Genomic DNA, 23,355 nt, shown 5'->3' on the forward strand with positions numbered 1-23,355 from the left:
AGTGAGTGGAACACAATGATAGCTTTAGAGAGAATGAAAGGAAAGCAAAAGAAGTCAATCGAAGTTTGGGATATTAAACATTCAATTCCTTTTTCTTTTTTCTTTTTTTCCTTGGAACCATCAAAGAATTTTCTGGCAAACAAAATGCAGGTAGCATATACCAAATTAGAACAATTCAGTCAGACTGCTGTATAGCTATTATTACATGAGATTTAGCATGGTTGAGGCGACAAGGGTACCTTGCCTTTTTTTTTTGTTTCTTTGTGACAAATACTCATTGAGGGATTTGCAATATTCATTTAGGATGAATAAACCTCAAGGGATATTAATTATTATGTATATATACATGTATTCCTTAAAGTTATATCGAATATGGTTTAAGGTGCGTTAACGAAATAGTTGAGGTGTAACAATGCTACTTTGCTCACTTGAACAACTTTTAGAACATGTCTTACGAAATACAATTTTAAATGCCATGAAAAGTTTTGGCTTTCCTCATTAGACACTAATTAATTTTTAGATGAGATGGTTGAAGGCCCGATCCAATAAAAATTATTACATATAATATATAGGGATTAGAGCTTCTACAACCCAGTTTGTAAACAATTTGTGTCATTATTTCGGCACAAGTATTTTCGTGCCTGATTCCTTAGTATTATTTGGCAAAAGCACCTATATTAAACTTCAATAGAGCTTCTTTGGACGTAATCTTAACTCAAAATAGTAATAATAAGGCAATTAAGATGGTTAGTAATTGACTTCTTGTTAGAGCACAATGACTTAGCAATTTCTAATTTTTAGCTAAAATAGGTAATGAAAAAAAAAAAAAAAAAAACCACTCCATCGGCTTATGCAGATTTAAATGGAGAACCCATTCGTGAACAAATCCCATTTCCCCTCTGGGAAGCGTACTTCCAATGGTACTCCCAGTACTGCATCTTGAGCTCCTCCATGAGGGCCCAGTAGTGGTCCCTATAGGCTATAGCATTTCGTGAGCTACCTGAGGTGGTGGCACCGGCGGCAGAGGAGCTCCTCCTGGCGCGTGAGGTGGCGAAGCCTTCTTGGGAGGGTCTGATAGGTGAGCTGGTGGTGGTTCTACTGGTAGTGGGTTTTGGGTCTTGTCCGTCCGAAGCGGTGGCCCATGGGGTGTAGACACTGTAGAGAGAAAAAAAAAACGTTAAAAACTTTTTCTAGTGGCTTGAAATGTTTGTTTGTTTGTTTTTTTTTTTTTAAATCCTGAGCTGAGCTGAGGCCCAAAAGAATAAAAGGAAAAATAACAGGGTAATGGGCTTACAATTAAAACGACATTAACAGAAGCTTGCGTTGAGCCTGTGGACTGGTGAAACTGTGAAGCCCAAATCTGCAACAATAATGGGTTTAATCGTTAGCAGTTTTTGGTGTTGTTGGCTCTTGTCCCAAAACCATTTTCATTATATGTAAATATGTAATGATTTAGAATTCCCCACCCATTATAAAAATTTATAAAAAAAAAAAAAAAAGAAAAAAAAAAAAGGAAAACCTTGTATCAGGTCTATTTGCAAAAGTAATGTTTTGCAGCATCTAATATAAGGTGTACACATCAGCTCGGTTACACCTGATAGAATAGGAACAAAAACATTGGATTTTATTTCTCTCCCACTTTCTATTTTTCTTTATTTGCTGGTTCATCTTCACCGAAAATTTTATTTCATCTTCTTCTCTTTCTCTCCCACTTTCTCTTCTTCTCTTTCTCTCCTAGACTCCCACCATTTACCCACCACATCCACTATAGCCGCAATAGCAACATCCATGGCTAGATCACAGCAGGCAGCAACCCTTTCTGGCGGATCCCTTTAGGGTGATAGAATCCTTATAAAGTTAACCTTCTTCCTCTAGGTTTTAGTTTTAAATCCAAAAACAAGTTTAGAGACATTAGAAACAGGTTTTGAGAGATTAGAAACGAATTTTAAGGCTGAGTTTGGCAGAAAAGTGGCCAAAGAGGGTGATCCACAACTAGGTGACGGTCAGACCCACGGCTGGGTTTGCCGTGACCCAACCGTGGGTCACAGTGGTTTGCTGGCGCCTTGGGATGCTGGCCTGCGCCAGTGGTTTGGTTGTGGGTTTGCTGTTATCTAGTGTTTTAATCTTATTTTGTTAAAATGTACTGAGTGATGTGTCAACACATGAATGAATGCTGCAAAATACCACTTTTACGCACTGACTAGAGAAATGCTTGGCTTCATTAAAAAATTAATTTTTTTGCCATTTTAATCCTAAGTGGTATGGTCAATTTTTCATAAATCTATTAATTTATTGTTTAAAATCTATTAATTTTAAAATAGACCATGTCACCTAAAATTAAAATGGCTAAAAAATAAACTTTTTAATGAAGCCTAGCATTTCTCCTCTAAAAAAAAAAATAAAAAAAATTAAGAGCATGTTTCCACCAATAAGAGTCGGTCAAACTCCAGCGGTCTATAAGTCTATTGCCCTACAACTTTCCCATCATTAAGGATATTCAGATTCATGGTGTACCTTTTCTTACTTACTTATTTTCCAAGCATTTAATATTAATAAACTGCAATTAATATTTCAGAGAAATTTTACCTTTTAGCATATATATATATATATATATATATAACTGTCTAGAAATTTTACCTTAACCACCTGAATGAAATTAGGCCCCGTAAAGTGACTCTTTTGGAATTTGATGTTTTTTTTTTTTTTTTTTTAATTTGATGTTGCGCATGCTCCAAACGTCCATGGCAAATGGACATTGCCATAGAATGTGAAACCCCACCTCCGCCTCTCTCTCACATATTGGACACATAGGGTCATTGACAATATGCCTCTTGTATAGGGAAAAATGCAATTCCTAAGTTTATTCTTACGTACCATCATTAACTATATTCTTCATCATAATAAATGAAAACGCTCTAATTAATTAATGACACGGTGCGCCATTAATATTAATGAAATATTCCTAGAATTGTTCAAATAAATCTATAAAATAATAAAATAGTATATATACACAGATATCTTCTAAATTTGATTCCATTTTTTAATTTTTTTATTTCTTATATAAGATTCTTTAATCTATTGATATCTTAAATTGTTACAAATTTCACTAATAATAAAAGGTTAAAATAAGTAGATCGAGTAAGATCAGATCCGATCAATGTTGATAGTTTTTACTCCATAATGTGAATAACATCTACTTTTCTTTTATAAAACAATTTTAAAGACTAAAATTATCCAATTAAAAAAGAAAAAAAAACAAAACCCTATCCGTATCCATCCGTCATTCTGTAAATCATATGGACCGACAATGGCACCAGTGGCTATAAAGTTATTGACATTAAGCAAACAAAGAAAATAGTTCGTGGGTCCAATCTAATTGGCTTGAATTAAATATGTACAACTGTGGTACGAAATCCCAATCCACAACAATTAGGTCACATGCTGAAAATGGGCTTATTTATTTATTTATATATATGTATGCGCAAAATTTTGTATAAAAGAAACGTACAAAGGGACATGTCACGCTCTAAATTTGCTTTTAAAAGATTGATAATTATAGCTAAATCTTATTGGACCCAACTTTTACCAGCCAACCTAAAATTGATTTCTTTATGTCCCGTAAGTGGCAAGCAAACTTTTAATTTTTTTTTTTAAAAAAAAACAAGAGTTACTTTTTCCCAAATTCCATTCACACCCAAATTTTTCTTTATATCTTTCTTTTTGTGTTGGTGAGGGTTTATTTAATTTTAAATTTATACCACATCATAAAAAGACAACAAACCAATAAAATTGAAATTATTCAAATTGAAGCCCCACTCACATTCTTGGAGTAATTTTAGAAGTCATTTTTGTATTTCTCTTGTGTCATTTTAAGAGTGAGATAATTTTTAAAATTATCATTCCATCAAAATTTAATAATAATCAATCATAAGGCCAATAATGATTTTAAAAATCACATCATTTTTTGAGTAAAAAAAAAAAAAAAAAAAACACAAGAGTGACTTTTAACATTACACCACATCTTCTCCCTATAGGGTCGTTACAATTAGGGCTAATAAAATGGGTTGGCATCTCGGGTTCGTGTCAACCCAGTTGACCCGCGAACCTATTTATGCTAACCCGAATCCGACACATTTATATAAACGTGTCGAACTACACAAACCTGAACACGACACGTTTTCTTAAGGGGTAACACGACACGACATGTGTAATTGTTTAGATAAACACGTCGTTTCGGGTTGACACAACCCAACCCCGTGAACACGTTTTATTTAGCTGTCAATAGGTTCCGGCATGACCCAACAGTGAGTCATTTTTATTTTTATAGCCTAACCAAAATGGTAAAATCCCAGCAATGTGGCAGTTTTTAATTGAAAAAAAATTGTGTTTGAGAGAATTGATAGAAAGCCTCCAAAACAACAAAAGCTAATTCATGGATCTATTATTAGTGGTGATTGAGTTTGAGCATGTACATCTCAACATATCTTAAAATAACTTGCATAAATTCAACAAACATATGGACAATCTATTTAGCACAATTTTAAGGTACGTGCCAATGGACATCTATAGCATGCAATACTAAACAAATGAATGGCAATTTTTTTTTATTCTCTTTTACCTTTTATTACTATTCAAATAAAAAAACACGACAAAATAAATTTTTCTACTTTTTAATACCACTTTTTCACTTTTCTATACCAATTATTATTTTATTTTTTAATTTTTTTTTATTGTGAACAGTGTCTTGGAAAAGCATTGTTGTTTAACAAACAAGGCCCTAGTTCCATGACACTTCTCTTCTAAGATGCGCACGGTCTAATTTTTCTATCATCTCCGTCGTCAAGTGATTCATCCAATCTCCAACCTCAACTCGACGAAAAAATGCAATGGCAGAGCCACATGGAGGCCAGAGGTGGCCACGGCCCAAAGTAGGATTTTTTTTTTTTTTAAAAAAAAAAAATCTAAACAGTCCCCTTCAAACTATTAAGAGAAAAATATATAAGCGGCCCTACGTGAAATTTTTTAAACTCCTCCATTACTCCTTGGCTTCTCAAATCTCGCGCTTCCGCCTTCTTTTTCCTTTCTTTTTCACATTTTTCTTCTTTTCCCACCTTCTCCGCCAACTTCCTCTTTCTCTTTTTTGTTTTATTTTTATTTTCTCCTTCCCCACCACTCACTTTGTTTTATATTATTTACTTTATTTCTTTGTCTCCCACTATCCACTCTCTTTCTTTTGTGTTTTTTTTTACTCCCTTTCTCAAGCTTCCGGCTTCTTCTCTCCCTTTCTCTTCTCCCTCTGTGGTTTAGTCCCTCTCAATTTCTCAAATCAAATACTCTTTTAGGTTTCGACTTTATTAAATTAAGGCTTTTGGTATGTAAATTTGATATTAGTTCATTGGAGTTTGATCCTGAATTGCATCATCACATACGAAAATATGATGTTAATCAACGAGGTGCGAAATAACTCAACGCATGTCACACTTTTTGAGGTTAGTACTCTAAGTTCAATTTCTAATCTAAGTGGTCTTGTAATTTGAATATTTTTGTTATTAATTATTGAGAATATTGGTTGTTAGATTTTAAACATTTAACTGAAGAATTTGACACAATTCTAAGCTCAATTCATCATTGTATTTAAGTACTAGTGATTAGAAAAAGAAGAAAAAATAGGAAAAAAGTACCAGTTCATTACACGGTGTCAAAAAAAAAAAAAAAAAAAAAAACTTAAGAAAATTTTTTTTAGTGTAGCGGCCCTTCAATATGAAAAGGCTGGCTCCGCCACTGAAAAAATGCATTGTTCTCCTCGCAGGGCGCCAGACAATTTTCCACTCTTATTCACTTCCAAGTTGTTCAAATTGTTTTTTTTACAAAAAATGAAAAACTAAATAAAAAATAAAAAAATAAAACTGTTCAAATTGTCAAAACTACACAACCTTAATTAAGAAATTATCCTCTACATGCACCTTGGGCCTTTTCTTCTGGGGACGAAGGGCACCCCAGCAACTGAGCCAATCTCTTCAAATTGGCAGCGGGCTACTCTTTCATTTCCTCAAACCTCAAGAAAAGAATATTTTGAGGCATTTCTAAGATTTTCTTCTAATATCCCAAAACATTGTCCCAATAAGGTAGGCTCGTACAAACTCACTCCCCTACAAAACTTGTCAAAAGCCTTTTCAATTGAAATGGTGCCCTGAATCATTGGTCTCGACTTGTTGGTGAAGTGCCAAAGTGACACAAAAGTGTTCTTAATTACTTAGGGTTCTAACACAAATACACAATCTTGCAAACCGAGTGTTTCACAGATGTCGGTAGCACAACAAAAGGTAAATGAGTTGAAAAGTTAGAGCCTTGGAAAGGCAAAGGAGGTGAGGTCTGGAAGCTAATTTTCAGTATAGAGATTGATATCCAAGAAGGGCACAAGAACATGAGAGTTGTTGGCGTGTAGAGGGTATTCATTTCATGCCTCGTAAATCACTAGTTGTCTTAAAAGTTTAATTTTTACAAGAAAATATAAATTTAATCATTTAATTACCACTCCCCCCCCCCCCCCCAAATCCACAAGTGAAGTGAATTGACGGAGTCAATATTCGATCTATGGACCTTTAGCTGATACCATGTTAAATCATCCCTTATCTTAAAAGTTTATGCTTATAAAAAGATGTAAATTTAATTATTAATCAACATTTTAACAATACATCCGCTCTCTATATATAACTAAGATCCTCACCCAAACAACCCATCAATTAGGGACCAAATGAAAATTTTTCATTCTAGAACCAAAATATAAATGAAAGGTGAAACCTAATTTTAATAAGGGATAAAGCTTAATTTTTAAGCTTTTTTTTATATATATATATATATATATATATATATATATAAAAGCTTAAATTTAAAAGAAACCCTTTGCCTATATTGTAGTTCGAGGGGTGGCGAAGAGATCCATTAAAATCTAGATTTACAAACGTTAAAAATAAAATGATAAGATTCAGATGGCGAAGATTGAGAGAGATGTAAATCGTCGTCGTCGTCGTCGTCCTCATGTAGGGTCATTATTAATTTATTGTCATTTATTTATTTATTTAACTTTTTCTCATGCCTCATGGGACATGGATATTATTGGTTGCTCTTGCTGGAAACGAAAAAATAAAAGGTGAACTCAGAAAAGCAGAGGCTATCATTAATTCATTGACATGGATATTATTCATTGAAACCACCGACACCCCTTTATCCTTCTAGATTTTCTATTTGTCTTTTTTCTTCTTCTTTTTTCCCATTTAATTTTTTTAAGAAAAATCAACAATTGAATGTTTAAGACTCACATGTTCACCCATGTTCACCCATGCATGTGGCGTCCCATTTCGCATGCTATTTCGTATATCATTTTGTCACTGATATAGCATTGTTAATTCACCTTCAGATCAATCTTATTGATACATTATTGCTGCTGCACAATCATTTTTATGCCTTATAACCTTCTAAAACTTTTAACTTTTGAGAAACTTAATTAAAAGATGATCATACATTAATTACAATTTAATCATAGTTCATAGTTGTGTCGTACATACAATGTAAATATCCAAACACAATTTTTTTTATTATCACATATATATATATATATATATATATATATATATCAAAGAAAATACAAATAACATTTTATTGAACGTTGATAATATGTCAACATAATTATACATGCACATTGACAATCGAAACAGAGAACACAAATAAAAAAAGTAATTGAAGATTGATCAGATGTCAACATATAGTTGACAACCGAATCAAGAATACACAAAAATTTATTCGGAGGTTGATTAGATGCCAACACACAATATATACTTAAATAAGAGAAATTAATTATGATGCAGCGCCTAAATACGTACCTAAAATCTTAACCCAGTGCCATGAAACTTCTCTTCAGTAATGCGGTCCAATTTCTTTATCATCTCAGCTGTCAAGTATTTCATCCAGTCTCCAACTTGACCTCGACGAAAAAATACTTTATTCTCTACGCCAAACGATTTTTCATTTTTATTCACCTCCAACTTGCTCAAATTATCAAAACTACATAATCTTGAGATATCATTCACTACACCTTTTGCCTCTTCTTCCGGAGAAAAAGGGCACCCCAAAAAGTCAGCCAGCCTCCTCAAATTGGCAATTGGCTGCTCTTTCATTTCCTCATACTTCAAGAAGAGTACTTTTTCTGGCTTTTCAATGCTTTCTTTCCAATATCCCAAAACATGATCCCAGTATGGGCCAAATCCACTCGATCCCCTACAAAACATATCAAAAGCGTCTTCAAGTGAGAGGGCACCTGTACTCATTGGTCTCAACCTGTTGAAGAAATGCCAACGTGACACAAAAGTGTCCTTAGGGTTCCTACACAAACACACAATCTTGCAAGTGGAGTTCTTTGCAGATATTGGTAGCAGGGAATAAGGTAAATGGGTTGAGAAAAGCCTTGGAGAGGTAAAGGAGGTGAGATCTGGAACCTCTTTTTTATTGTATAAGTGCTCCAAGATGGTCACAAGAACGTGAGGATTGATTGTGAGGAGAGGGTGTTGTTGAATGTCCGGATAGCGCACCCGGTTCAGTAAGCCGAAGGAGAGGGCCTTCAACCAAGTGGTGCCGGCTTTGGGATTGGTGGCAAGGAGGATATCGGTGTCATGAGCTTGGAAGTGTTTTTGAAATGCTACAACTCCTTGCATGATCCAAGTTTCAAGCCAAAAGCCTTGATATTGATGGATTGTTTCATGAATCCAGCCTCGTTGTGTAGGCAAAGTGGATATGAGATCCCTGCATTCTTGGGTCATTTCAGGTTCTTGGAAATACTTGGGAATCGGAGGAGAAAGAGGTGGTTGATCATCATCAGGTGTAGCCATATGTATAATATTAGTTGGAGTCTTGCCTTATAGTGTGCGTGGTTCGTATATATATATATATAGGAACATCCTAGCTAAGTGATCCGTCTAGAGAAATGCTAGATTTACAACCATTTCCACAAACTGAATTGCACAAGCTGACGTGGCCACGTTTGTTTGTTTTTTTTATTCTTTCTTTTCTCATTGTTTTGTTTTCTTCTTCCTTCTCTTTCTCTTTTCTCACCTGCTCCCATTTGCCTTTGTCCATTTGCAGAGAGTGACGGAGAGTGTGAGACGATGAGAGAGAGACGCAAGGAGAGAAGAGAGAAAATTTTGGGACTGAGGGAGAGACGAGAGGCAGTGAGATAGAGAGAAGACCTAGAAAGAGAGGGAGAGGGACGGAGCTGAGAGAGCTCGTGAAGGAGCAAAGATGGCAACAGAGATGGGCGTAAGGCAAAGCAGAGTGAGATACAGGGAGTGTTGGCTGGATTTTCCAGCAAGACACACTCCAAGGGCAGTATATTAAACAAGGAAAACACAAGAGAATAAGAAGATCAACTTGCTGCAGAAATTCTGCAGAAAATGACCAAAAAAGGCAAGAGAAAAAACAGGGGAAAAACAGGGAGAGGAAGAACAATTTTCTGCAAGGGACTTGGCTCTTTCTTCTATTTTTCTTCTTCTTACGTTACAAAATTCTGAAGCTACACACTACAAAAAGACAAGAGAAACCTTTTACAAAAGTAAGTTCTTGAACCACACGTGGCTTCACAACAAACACACATTTTCACCTACTACAAACTAGAGTTTAATAAACACAACCAAAGATAAAAGTTGACAAGTCAAAGCACATTAGTTTGTAACATTCTCCCCCTTAATGTGCTGTTTTTGAACTCCCAATGCTTCTCTCAGTTGCTGGAATTTCTCCTTTGGCAATGCTTTGATGAAAATGTCAGCTACTTGCTCCTCTGACTTGCAAAATTTCAGCTCCACTTCACCTTCTTCAATTGCTTCTCTAATAAAATGATGCTTGATTGCAATATGTCTGGTCCTGCTATGGTAAACTGGATTCTTTGCCATTGCTATGGCTGATTTGTTGTCACAATGCAAGTGTGCAGCCTCTTCTTGCCTCTCACCAATATCTTCAAGTATTCTTCTCAACCAAATTGCTTGAGATGTGGCTAATGCTGCTGAAACATATTCAGCTTCTGCTGAAGATTGAGCAACTGATTGTTGCTTCTTTGAGGACCAAGAAAACACACCTGATCCAAGTGAAAAAACATAACCTGAGGTGCTTTTCATATCATCAACACAGCCACCCCAATCACTATCACAAAAGCCAAGCAACTTCACCATGGAATTTCTGCAATACCTTATTCCATAACTTGTGGAGCCTTGAATGTATCTAAGCACCCTTTTTGCTGCTGCAAAATGAAAATGGCTTGGAGAATGCATGAACCTTGATAGCAAACTTGCAGCAAACATAACATCAGGCCTTGTAGCGGTGAGATATAGCAAGTTTCCAACCAAACTTCTATAGAGAGTAGCATCCACCTTTTTTCCTCCATCTTCTTTCTTTAATTTTTCATTTAATGCAAGTGGTGTAGCCATTGGTTTGCAACCAAGCATTCTGAATTTTCTCAGAATTTTTTCAGCATACATTCTTTGTGAAATGAACACCTCTTCTTTGTCTTGATAAACTTCAATACCAAGAAAGTAATGTAGCAGCCCCATATCACTCATCTCATACTTGTTCACCATATCTTTCTTGAATTCTTCAATCATTTTAGCATTGCTTCCGGTTAATATCAAATCATCAACATATAATGCAACAATAAGCAAATCAACATTATCTTGATGCTTTACATATAAGGTTGGCTCACTCTTGCTCCTTTTGAAACCACTTTCATTGAAGTAATTGTCAATATGGCTATACCATGCTCTAGGAGCTTGTTTTAGCCCATACAAAGCTTTTCTTAGCTTATACACTTTCTCTTCTTCACCTTGGATTATAAATCCTTGAGGTTGTTCAACATACACCTCTTTTTTCAACTCTCCATTCAAGAAGGCTGATTTGACATCAAGTTGGTACAATAACCAACCCTTTTGTGCTGCTAAAGAAATTAAAGCTCTCACTGTATCCAAGCGAGCTACTAGAGCAAAAGTTTCATGAAAGTCAACTCCGGGCTGCTGTGAGTACCCTTTTGCAACTAGCCTTGCTTTGTTTCTTTGAACCGACCCATCTACATTATACTTCACTTTGTAAATCCATTTCACACCAATTATTTCTTTGTCTTGAGGCCTTTCAACCAACTTCCATGTTCTGTATTTTTCAATAACTTCAATTTCATCTTCCATAGCTTTTCTCCAACTCTCTTCTTTCATTGCTTCTTCAAAGTTTTCAGGTTCAACAACACAAAAGTTGCACCTTGCATAAATATCATCCAAATTCCTCAATCTCATTGGACTTGAGCTTGGAGAAGTTGAGCTTGAGCTTGGAGATGATGGTGAGCTTGGTGATGGAGTCGAACTTGATGATGAGTGAGTGCTATCATCATTACTTGCACTTCCTTGGGCTGGACTTTGCTGTAAAACAGTCACCGGAACCAATTGTTCTTCAACTTGGCCTTGCTCCCAATTCCATTTAGCTTTCTCATCAAATAAGATATCTCGGCTGATGATTACTTTGTTGGTTTTCAAGTTGTACAGCCTATAGCCCTTTGACATTGAGCTATAGCCAACAAATATACACTTCTCACTTGTCTCATCCAGCTTGTATCTTTTCTCCTTTGGAATTTGAGCATAGCAAATACAACCAAACACTTTGAAATGCTTGATTGATGGCTTTCTTCCACTTCAAGCTTCAAATGGTGTTTTATCTCACACGGCCTTGGTTGGACATCTATTCAACAAATAAACAGCTGTGTATACAGCTTCAGCCCAAAATGCTTTTGGTAAGCCTTTTTCATGCAACATAGACTTGGCCATCCCCATGACAGTTTGATTCTTCCTCTCGGATACCCCATTTTGTTGTGGAGTATAAGAGACTGTCAACTGCCTCTCCACACCTTCATCTTCACAGAATTTATGAAATTGATTTGAAGTATATTCCTTCCCTCTATCACTTCTCAAGACTTTAATAAAACAACCACTTTGCTTTTCAACAAGGCATTTAAACTTTTTAAAGATGTTAAACACTTCAGATTTTTGTCTCATGAAATAAACCCAAGTCATGCGACTATAATCATCAATAAAAAGAATGAAATACCTGTTTTGAGAATGAGGAGTTTGCATAGGCCCACAAACGTCAGTATGCACCAACTCTAGCATCTTCTTAGCCCTCCATGCTACTCCTTTGGAAAATGGTTGTCGATGATGCTTCCCAAGAGCACAACCTTCACAAACTTCATTCTTTTCATTAATAATAGGAAGCCCTTGCACCATATTTTTCTGATGTAGTAGCTTGAGACTTTGAAAATTCAGATGACCAAATCTTTTATGCCACAACCATGATTCATCAATTACACTAGCTTTTAAAGCCATGTCTTTTGCATATTTGAAAGTGAGTGGAAAGCTTCTATTTGGAGCCATTTTAACTTCAGCTACAACCAATTTTTCTCTTCCTTCATCATAAACTGTACAAGTACGGCCTTTAAAATGAAGAACATAATCATGCTCCATAAGTTGTCCAATGCTAAGCAAGTTTTGATCAAGCTCCGGAACAAATAAAACTTCACGAATTTTCTTCAGCCCTCTCTTGGTTTCAACTCCAACATTGCCTTTCCCTTTAACATCTACCACAGCACCATTTCCCATCTTCACTTTAGAATGGAATGAAGTGTCTATGTCAAGGAAAATTTCCTTCTCCGGTGTCATATGATTGCTACAACCACTATCTAAGAACCATGTATCATTTTTCTTCTCGGAAACATGTTGACAAGCATAGAACAAGTTCCCTTCACTTTCTTTCTCCTCAGTGAAATTAGCTTGTTGATTGTTCTTCAAGAACCTACAATCCTTTTGCAAGTGGCCAAACTTTTTGCAATTAAAACATTGAGGCTTTCCTTTGAACCAACAATCTTTTTCAACATGACTGCTCTTCTTGCAAATATTACATCTTTGTGAAGAGCCTTCCACACTTGGTTTTCTTTCATAGCTACCTCTGCCTCTTCCTCTTGGACTTCTTCCTCTTCCTCTTGCTCTAAAACTTCTACCTCCTCTAGTTGAGTCCCCTTCACCTTGTTCATGACTTAATGCTCTCTTTTCAAAATTTTTTGAATTAACAGTGAGCTTAGATTGAAATGCACTCTCTATTGACTTTTCGGAGTGTCGTTCCAACCTTTGCTCATGAGCTTTCAATGAACCCAACAACTCTTGGACACCTAAACTAGAGAGGTCTTTTGTTTCTTCAATTACAGCCACCATAGGATCAAATTTTTCATGCAAGCTTATCAATATTTTTTTCCACAATTCTACTATCAATCATATTTTCACCATAAGCTTTCATTTGATTTACCAACTCCAAAAATCTAGTGGAATAATCTTTCACACTTTCATTTTCTTTCATTCTCATATTTTCAAAATCTCTTCTAAGAGTTTGAAGTTTGATGGCTCTTACCTTTTTATCTCCTTGAAATTCTTCTTGGAGAATATCCCAAGCCTCCTTAGCTCTTGTTGCTCCCATAATTCTTGGAAAAATAGTTTCTGAAACTCCCCTTTGAATCATCCCAAGAGCTCCTGCATCTTTGCTTTTGTTCTCCTTCAATTCCTTTTTTTGAGCTTCAGTCAAGGTTGATGTAGATTCAGGTATTTCATATCCTGATTCTACCATCTCCCATAAATCTATGGAGACAAACAAGGTCTTCATCTTTATAGACCAGAAATCATAATTTTCACCATAGAAAATCGGTACCTGGACATTGCTCCAATTCATGCTTGTGCTGGCGGCCATGTATTCTCCTTCAACTTATCCTCTTCTTTCTCTTCAAATTTCTGCCCAAAGCTCTTCTTAGAACCAAGCTCTGATACCAAATTCTGTTGGCTGGATTTTCCAGCAAGACACACTCCAAGGGCAGTATATTAAACAAGGAAAACACAAGAGAATAAGAAGATCAACTTGCTGCAGAAATTCTGCAGAAAATGACCAAAAAAGGCAAGAGAAAAAACAGGGGAAAAACAGGGAGAGGAAGAACAATTTTCTGCAAGGGACTTGGCTCTTTCTTCTATTTTTCTTCTTCTTACGTTACAAAATTCTGAAGCTACACACTACAAAAAGACAAGAGAAACCTTTTACAAAAGTAAGTTCTTGAACCACACGTGGCTTCACAACAAACACACATTTTCACCTACTACAAACTAGAGTTTAATAAACACAACCAAAGATAAAAGTTGACAAGTCAAAGCACATTAGTTTGTAACAGGGAGAGAGTGGGATTTGAGAGAAAACAGAGATGGCGTGAGGATGGTAAGAGAGAGAGTTGGGCTGAGAGTTTCAGGGAGGAAGAAAATGAGCAGAGACAGAGGGACAGAGAGCTAAAGAGAGAGAGGTTTCAGAAAAATGGGTTCTTCAAGGGTATAAATTGTTCCCTTTTGTTTTTAATTCTTGGTTATAGTTGGGTTTTCTTGTGTTGACCATGGATTCTTGTGAGCATTTGATTCTAGGTCTCAATTGTGGAGGATTTTTGTGTCAATTTTCTTAATCCTAACCGAATGGGTCTTGAGGTTTCGGTGTTGAATTTTTTTGGGTTTGATTTTAGAGTTACTGTGAACCCTCGACTCTCTCTCTCATCGTCGCACACTCTCCGTCACTCTCTGCAAATGGACAAAGGCAAATGGGAGCAGTTGAGAAAAGAGAAAGAGAAGGAAGAAGAAAACCAAAGAATGGGAAAAGAAAGAATAAAAAAAACAAACTAACGTGGCCACGTCAGCTTGTGCAATTCTGTTTGTGAAAATAGTTGTAACTCTAGCATCTCTCATCTGTTTATGGGCCAGGGAGTAAAAGAAAAAAATAATGCATCTATATATATATATATATATATATGCCCACCAGTCACCGACTCCCATTCAATTTTTCAATTTTTTATTTTTTCCTTTTTGCTGTTCCTAAGTTTTAGGGGAAATTTCAGAAAGCCTCATGAACTTTTAGCCAATTTGAAAAAAAATTTCTGAATTTTCAAAACTCTCATTTAGGCCCCCTGAACTTTGGTTTTCTCTCACTTTTGACCATTTTAATATTAAACTACGTCGTTTTGTGTCCTAAAATTACAACACCTACCCAGCCCAAAACGACGTAGTTTAATGTTAAAAGGGTCCAAAGTGAGAGAAAACCAAAGTTCAAGGGCCTAAATGAGAGTTTTGGAAATTCATGGGGAGTTTTTCAAATTGGCTGAAAGTTCATGGGGACTTTCTGAAGTTTCTCCTAAGTTTTAAGAAAATGTCAAAAAAATCGTCAACTCACAACAGACTCTCTATATGCTTCCTTAAATCACCGGCTGCTACAGTAAAACCCAAAATATTGGGTCACCGTAGCAATTATTGTGATTATTATATTCAGAAAATCATTATTATATTCATAAAATTATTTTCTGCCTCTGATGGGTTTGCGAAGGAGGAGAAGACCCATTCGAGGAGAAGGAGAAAAGGCTGAATCGGACGGAGAAGACCCATTCATACAGCTGAATCGGTTTCCTCCTTCTTCTTCGTCCGGGAAGAAGCGGACTCGGACGGAGAAGGAGAGGACCCATTCATAGAGCTGAATCAGTCTTCTCCTTCTTCTCCGTCCGAGAAGAAGCTGAATCGCATCTTCCCAAATAGAGAATGCAAAATATTCCCAAACAGAGAATGCAAAATATTCGCATCTTCATTTCTTCTCCCTTTGCCAAAGAATTGGGTTAGATGAAAACTCGGAAAAAAAAAGAATAGGAAAAATATTTGCATCTTCATTTTCCTTCGTTTCTCGGGACCCAAACAGAGAACTCGGAGAAGATGAGACGATGCAGTTCGAAGATGAAACGATACAGCAAAAACCCAGACCGATCAAGACCCAATAGAAACCCAGAAACCCAGACCGATCAAACCAGACCTCACGGTTCTCATATATGCTCACCAGACTTCACCATTCAGGGAGATCGAGAGAGTTAAGTAGAGAGTGAGATGGAGATGAGTGAGGCAGAGAGGGAGAGAGGTGCGGCTGGAGGGGAAAGAAAGAAGACGGAGATGAGATGTGAGAGAGAGAAAAAAAAAAAAAAGGTTAAATTAAAAGAATAAAATATAAAAAAGTAAAATAAAAATAATAATATTTTAATGATATAAAGAAGTTATTGAGGTGCAAATTGATATAGAAAAACAAAAAAGTAATTTAAATTATTAAACTTAGGGAATATAACCGAGTAGCTGCTGGAATGCTCTTAAGAGTTATAAAATTGTGAGACTCAGATCCTTAATTGACTGCGTGAATATTCATGATTATTATCAAGTTGGTCCTTAGTTTATAACTAAACTTATAAAATTCAAACAACAATGAACTTGACCAAACTTCAAAAGTATGTAGGTTAAATTTGATCTTCGCCCACTACAGTTAATTAATACTCAAGTTAATTAAGCAGATGAGATGATCTATCAATCACAAATGATGGACACACATATATTTTGCCTATTTAATTTTGATTGAAATAATAGGTTAGTTGCAAGTTTTTACTATTGAAATAATGGCCCGTGACTCTCTCTCTCTCTCTCTCTCTCTCTCTATATATATATATATATATATATATGATTGATCATTACACCTAACATCGTGATATATATGACTGATCATTTTGTATCATTAGTGGAAAAATAGACAGATCGAAGAAAAGAAAGAAAGTTGACAGCGTAGATAGACATGCATGTTGTCAAAAGCACCGGCAAAAATCTAAAACAACGTGGATGCTGGATATATAGGGTGCTCTTTAAAGTTGACAAAAATGGGCCAATTGATTTAGAGTTATTGGAATACTGATTAGATGGTCCCTATGAACACTATGGAAAGAGCTTTTAAATTGAAGTTTTGAAAAATGTTATTTGGTATTTTTAAATTTTTATTTATTTTTTTTAATGTAGCACATATTTACATTCACTTTTTTTTTTAAAAAAAAAAAAAACAAAAACAAAATAACAAAGAAAATGCTTTTTTGAGAAAATACTTGAAAATTAACACTTAAAAATATTAAGCAACATTTCTCTTGAAGTTTTACACAATTTTGATAATTGTTGCCAAATTATGGCGGAATTGGTTTATTGCACACTGCGTGATATTCTTGGGATCCAGATCTCTTCGAATTCTTAAATTTGGTCGTCTATTATATTTAAGGATTAAAACAAATGCCACATTTTTTTGTTTTATTAAGGAAACAAAATAACTCATTATATTCTCCAAATAAAAAGGTAACGCATAAATGATCTTATTTTTTTTAGAAGTGATTTATTTATTTTGTTTCTCTCTAAAAAAAATAATGTACAACTCGTTTTCCTCCCAAAACAAAAATAACTTTCGCTTCTTCTTCCTCATGTCAAAGTGAAAGAAAATCTTAGTTTTTTTAACTTCTTCCGGTAATTTTAAAAAATAAATAAATAAATAAATCTCACACCCAAGCACCCCAAACAACTTAGAATTTGTTCCCACATTTCTGAACTAGTTCAAAACGTTACACTTCAAGAAAATAAACGACAAATCCATTGATGTCAAGAAATAAAATCATTAAGAAAAAATAAAAATCTCACACCCAAGCACCCAAACAAGTTAGAATTTTTTCCCACGTTTTTTAACTAGTTCAAAAACGTTACACTTCAAGGAAATAAATGACAAACACATTGATGTCAACAAATAAAATCATTCGTAGGGAAAAGCTGTTCTGCACATACAATCAATAAATATATATCTTCTTCAAGGACGAACTTGTTGACCCAAAAGGTCGGTACATATATTTCATTTTTGAATCATGGAATATATATTATTATTAGGAATATATCAAATCTTAATTAGCAATCTATGAAGGTTCCGGGTTGGGGCGGAAATCTAATTGAAATAAATAATAATGCATTTTAAATATTATTTGAAATTACACACATTGATGTCAACAAATAAACGACAACGATAAACACATTGATATTATTTGACAATCGTTAAATTCAATTAGTCTGTTCTTGTATATGTGTTACAAAAGTTGCTTACTTTTCATTTTGTATTTCGTTATTGTGTGTGTTTTTTTTGAAATCATTTCGTTATTGTGTGTGTTTTTTTTTTGAAATCATTTCGTTATTGTGTTGTTTACCTAATAAAAGTTTTTTTTTTTTTTTAAGACTCAGCCTTGTTTTCACTATTTCTTGTGGAATCTTTACCAAATCGACCCTCTCAGTTTCTCTCTTGCTTCCAAACCCGACACGATTGAAACATAAAACTGTAAATGAAAGAAATAAAAGTGAAAAGAGATATATAATTAGTATTTTCATCATTAAAAGATCAGACATTGAATTCAAAACAAATAAAATAATAGTCGTGAATTCCTGCAAATCTCTTTATTTCTTATCCGGACGTTGTCAGTCTCTATCCTTTAGACATGTGTAACAAATCAATTGTCGACTCGTCCACAAAGGCAATCACATGCAGCTGGCCGGAGAACCACAGCCCTATAGAAGACAAGCCATTTTCATCGTAACTTGTTGTCAAAAGTTTAGCTGGTCAACTTCGAACCAATAACTCTTGCTTGAATTCAACATTTGTAGATAATATACAAAGCAGAGTGCTACTCATTCAGAAACTACACAAAGCCAAAATGTATGTGACAAGACATCTTTCAGCGTACCGAAGGTCTCCTGATGCCCTCTCCTTGCCTCCACCGGAGGGTCGGAGTTCTGGTATTCTGGTCATCCAAGATGAAGAATCGGAGCCAACTTGTTGTTTCGGATTGTGCAAGAGTATTGACATCAAGCACCTTCCTTTTCCTCAGAACAAGAGCCTGGAACATCGATACTCAACAGGCTTCTCATCTGTCCAAGTTCTTCATTTTCAGAACATTATCTTCATTCCAGTCATTAACCAGCCCCTGTCTTCCAATCTCTACTACGCGATACAATACAAGAAGCATAAAGGGTATGCATTTTATCACAAACCGCGGTTATTTTAGCATGATATATGATTGCCCAGATGACTAATTCATGCTCAAATTCTTTTTCCAGGGAAGCGTACACAAGTTCAACGGAGGAGGATGAGACCACCTGTTGTTTCGGCGGATACGCCACCGATGTGCCACCACAACCTTTGGATCCCACCAATGTAAATCAGCAATTTGAGATCCGTCTCAGAGGAGGAATCGTCAATGATTGGGGGGGGGGGTCGTTTTACTGCCAAATCCGTAGCTCCAGATGGGTTTCTTCCATTTATTTTGGGGAAAGTAAAGTGGAAAGTGCGTGCCTCAGCTTCCCCTGCATTCGATTTAGGTGAAGCGCAAGGCGTTGACACAACCCTCCGTGCCCACCTACCAGAATTCACCTTCCCATTATCAAACAGGAGCTCCCAATTACCTGTGGTGGTGGGAAAATGGTATTGTCCCTTCATGTTTGTTAGGAAGGAACACTGAAATCGTGGAAGGATGCGATGACTAATTTGATATATTACGAGATGAAGCTGGAGCAAAAATGGGAACAAATATTTGCATGTTAGAATAAGAGTGAAGGCAACGCTGTGGTTGTGGATGCTCTTGTGGACAGAGAAGTTGTCACAGTTGGTGGAAGGGAAGCTGTGGTTGATGAGAGGAATGTGGGTGATAGCTTGGTGTGGTTTAGGAGCAATGGGGACGCGGGAGAAGAAACTTGTGTGGCGTTAAGTGAAGTAATAGTTGAGAGAATGAAGTGGGAGCAGGAAAGGGCTGGGTGGGTTGGGGGAGATGGAAAGCAGGTGAGGGTCAAGAAAGTAGGGGAGTTTGGGGGGAAAGGTGGGTGGAGGAAATTTGGTTGTTATGTTTTGGTTGAGAGGTTTGTATTGAAGCGACTGCATGGAGGCTTGGTGCTAAGCTATGATTTCAAGCACACTCATCAGATTAGGAGCAAATGGGAATGAGAATATTGCTGCTCTTTTAATTAAATTTGATTGTATTAGCTAAAGAATTGTGAGCAATATGTAAAGAACCGTGTGAGAGTGAGAGGTGCAAAGTGTCGTTTTGCTCACTTAGATGGCTATTAGAACATGTATTCTCATTGAACATCGGAACATCAATTGATTTTTAGAATCAAGGGTCAAAAGTTTGATTCAACAAGAAGATTTGAGTGATTTTTGTTACCTTTATATCGTACCTTTGTTTTTTCTCTTCTTGCCCTTTTTGATGTAATTGTCTGTTTAAGAAGAAAAGACAATGAACTATATATATAAATAGTTGTTTCATTAGATCGATCCGTCTTCTAAAGCTTGTCCGAGGGTAGATGAGAAACAATATGGCGAAAATCCTTGCATAGGATCAGAATTATCTCAAGTTTATTGGCCATCCAGAAGGAAGAAAAGGGGTGCAAAGAGAATTACTTTTTGTTTTTTTCTCACATAAACGTCTTGAGCCAGAGAAATTAAACTTTAATAAGTAGGAGAGAAAAAAAAAAAAAAAAGAAGTGTGTATTGTACTTGAAATGTACTATTATCCTTAAGAGGTCAAATATTTGCCAAAATGTTGTAAATTCAAACAAATATAATAAAAATAGTCATGAATTCCTGCAAAATGAGAAATGATTCAAATCTCTTTAGTCCTGATCGATCTGGACCATGTCAATCTCTATCCTTTAGACAGACAGGTGTCACAAATCAATTGTGGAGTCGTCCACAGCTGGAAAACCCCATCCCTCAAGACATGCAAGTAATATTTTTCTTCGCAACTTGCACACAGTTTCGCAGGTCAACTTTGAAATCTCAACTTCTGCACGTCGTTAATAATAATCAAAGCTCATATGCCTTGTCTAAGTTGCTTACGCGGACTCGCGGAGTTCTTTCTTTCTTTTTTTTCTTCATATAAATACATGAAAGTTCATATATATATACTGCTGATACAAAATAATCACAAAGCAGACGAGAAATATTTGTGAAGGCAAGATTAGCTTGAGAGGAAATGTATGTGACAAGGCCTCTTTCTTTGTACAAACAGTTTCCTTCCGCGCTTTCATTGTCACCTCCTGAAGGTCGAAATTCCGGCATTTTGGTCATCCAAGATGAAGAATCCGAGGCTACATGTTTTTTCGGATTGTTCAAGAGTCATGAGATCAGGGACTTACCTTTCCCAAAGAACAAAAACCTCAAGCTTCGTTATGCAACAAGAAATGGCGAGCACCAACATGTTTATCATTTTTTCGCTACCTTCGTTCCAGTTCTTAACCAGCCATTATCTTCCAATCGGTATTATGCAATAAAGACACGAGGAAGCCATAGAGGGTGTGCCTTTTTATGTTTTTTTTTCTTCGATATGGCATTTGTTAGTTGCTCCTATTCATGTCTGGTTGATCATCTATGAAATCATACACAAGTTTGAAGTTTGCATTTTGGGTCTCAAAAACAATTTTGCGATATGAAATCAAAGTTGTCGCACTTGCATGAGTTGCACTAACGGGATATATATATATATAGAAGGAAAGGATTTTCAAATCCTTCTGTATAAGTTTAAATTTTTAAGATAAAAATGGCGATTTAATGGTATTAGAGATTCATGAGTTCAAATCTTGTTTTAGTCATTAATTTACAATTTAAATTAAATATATCATGTATTAAGACTCATTTATTTCGGCTATGAATTCTAACTTATATACCAGCCCCTTGTGCATGGGCAAAACTAAAATTTGAAGTTTTGAGGGTAAAAATTTGATTTAAAAAAAAAAAAAACAAAGTTTTCCTCCAAATTAAGTTTGAAAAATTTTCTTCAACCTAGTTTATAAAAATGACATGTGTCTATTTTTTTAATAACATGTGAGATGCACATGAGAATTGGAGCTTAACCATGTGGCTTAATTTGTTTGGCAAAGTATTTTTCCTTTGTTATTGTTCATGCACAATTTCCCAAAAAAATCAACATCAAAACATTTTAATTTTTTTCATTTTTTATATCAAATCATTCATTTTTTATTACTATTTAAATAAAAAAAATAACTACAAAACAATATTTTTTTAACTTTTTCATACAATTTTTTTTATTTTTTTATACCAAACATTCTTACTTTTCTTTTTCTTTTTTTTTTTTTTTTTTTTTTTTCAAAAGGCTTTGCTAAACAAAGCTAGTACTCACCTCCAGCCGCGTGTCAGAATGCTAAGTAAATAATTTTTTTTTTTTTTTTATCTATTTATACTTTTGAGATACACAGTATTTAACAAAACTTGTAATTTATGTTAAAAATTGCGTTGTAGGGAAGCATATGCAAATTCCAAGGAGGAAGACATGGGAAGCTGCTTCTGCTCCAGCTTTGTTCGTGACGTGCCACCAAAGCCTTTGGATCCCAACGACGTATACCAGCAATTTAAGATTCACCCTGAAAGCAAAATATTTCAAAGGGGTGGTTTTGTCGCCAAATCCGTTTCTCCAGACGGGTTCCCTCCAAAGTTCCTCGGAAGAAGAGGGTGGGAAGTGCATACCTCAACTCCCCGCGATTTCAAGTTATGCGACGACGCACTAGGTGTAGACACCGCCCTCCGCGGTCGCCTTCCAGACTTCAACTTCCCGCTATCGCACAAGAGTTGTCAGCCAGTGGTTGTTGGAAAGTGGTATTCTCCTTTCATGTTCATTAGGGAAGGAAGAGATTTGGAAGATATTATGAGTAGATCAATGTACTACGAGATCACGCTCGAACAGAGATGGGAACCAATGTTCGCATGTGAGCGTGATAATGAAAGCCAAGGCAATGGTGTAGCTGTGGATGCTGTTGTTCAAAGAGAAGTTGTCTCAGTTGCTGGAAGGGAAGCTGCGGATGTAAATGTGGTTGATGGGGTGATGTGGTTTAGGAGCTTCAGCGAAGAGGGAGGAGAAATGATTGCGGGGTTCAGCTTATAAGTCGGTGAGAGAATGAAGTGGGAGGAGGGAAGGGTTGGATGGGTTGGGGGGAAAGAGAAGCATGTGACACTGAAGAGAGTGGAGGAGTTTGGAGGGAAGGGGGAATGGAGGAAATTTGGTTATTATGTTTTGGTTGAGAGGTTTGTGGTGAAACGAATGGATGGGAGCCTAGTATTAACCTATGATTTGAAACATATTAAACAGAGTAGATGGGAGTAAAAGTTCTAGTTGTCTTCTAAATTAAAATAGACCCACGGCCAGACCCAGCCGTGGGTCTAGTGAGACCCACGATGTTATGAGTAGATCAATGTACTACGAGATCACGCTCGAACAGAGATGGGAACCAATGTTCGCATGTGAGCGTGATAATGAAAGCCAAGGCAATGGTGTAGCTGTGGATGCTGTTGTTCAAAGAGAAGTTGTCTCAGTTGCTGGAAGGGAAGCTGCGGATG

The 23,355-nt window shown here is 36.0% G+C and overlaps 1 protein-coding gene and 4 pseudogenes across 2 annotated transcripts; 2 read left to right on the plus strand and 3 right to left on the minus strand.

Moving 5' to 3' along the window:
• Positions 1-848: 848 nt before the first annotated feature.
• On the minus strand, positions 849-6,457 carry LOC132178414 (cytosolic sulfotransferase 5-like; annotated as a pseudogene).
• A 1,183-nt stretch (positions 6,458-7,640) lies between these two features.
• Positions 7,641-8,914, minus strand: LOC132179504 (cytosolic sulfotransferase 5 pseudogene; annotated as a pseudogene).
• Positions 8,915-13,296: 4,382 nt separating this feature from the next.
• LOC148586613 (uncharacterized) lies at positions 13,297-13,809 on the minus strand. The gene has a single exon (XM_088515707.1). The coding sequence runs from the start codon at positions 13,807-13,809 to the stop codon at positions 13,297-13,299; it is 513 nt and encodes a 170-aa protein (XP_088371833.1).
• A 4,805-nt stretch (positions 13,810-18,614) lies between these two features.
• On the plus strand, positions 18,615-20,151 carry LOC132178415 (uncharacterized; annotated as a pseudogene). The gene is made up of 2 exons (XR_015911955.1): positions 18,615-18,984; positions 19,071-20,151. The product of XR_015911955.1 is annotated as an uncharacterized LOC132178415 (transcript).
• Positions 20,152-20,980: 829 nt separating this feature from the next.
• Positions 20,981-23,122, plus strand: LOC132178416 (uncharacterized; annotated as a pseudogene).
• Positions 23,123-23,355: the final 233 nt, after the last annotated feature.

This window comes from Corylus avellana, chromosome 4 (genome assembly GCF_965113065.1).
Source record: "Corylus avellana chromosome 4, dhCorAvel1.hap1.2, whole genome shotgun sequence".
In the NCBI taxonomy this organism is placed as follows: domain Eukaryota; kingdom Viridiplantae; phylum Streptophyta; class Magnoliopsida; order Fagales; family Betulaceae; genus Corylus; species Corylus avellana.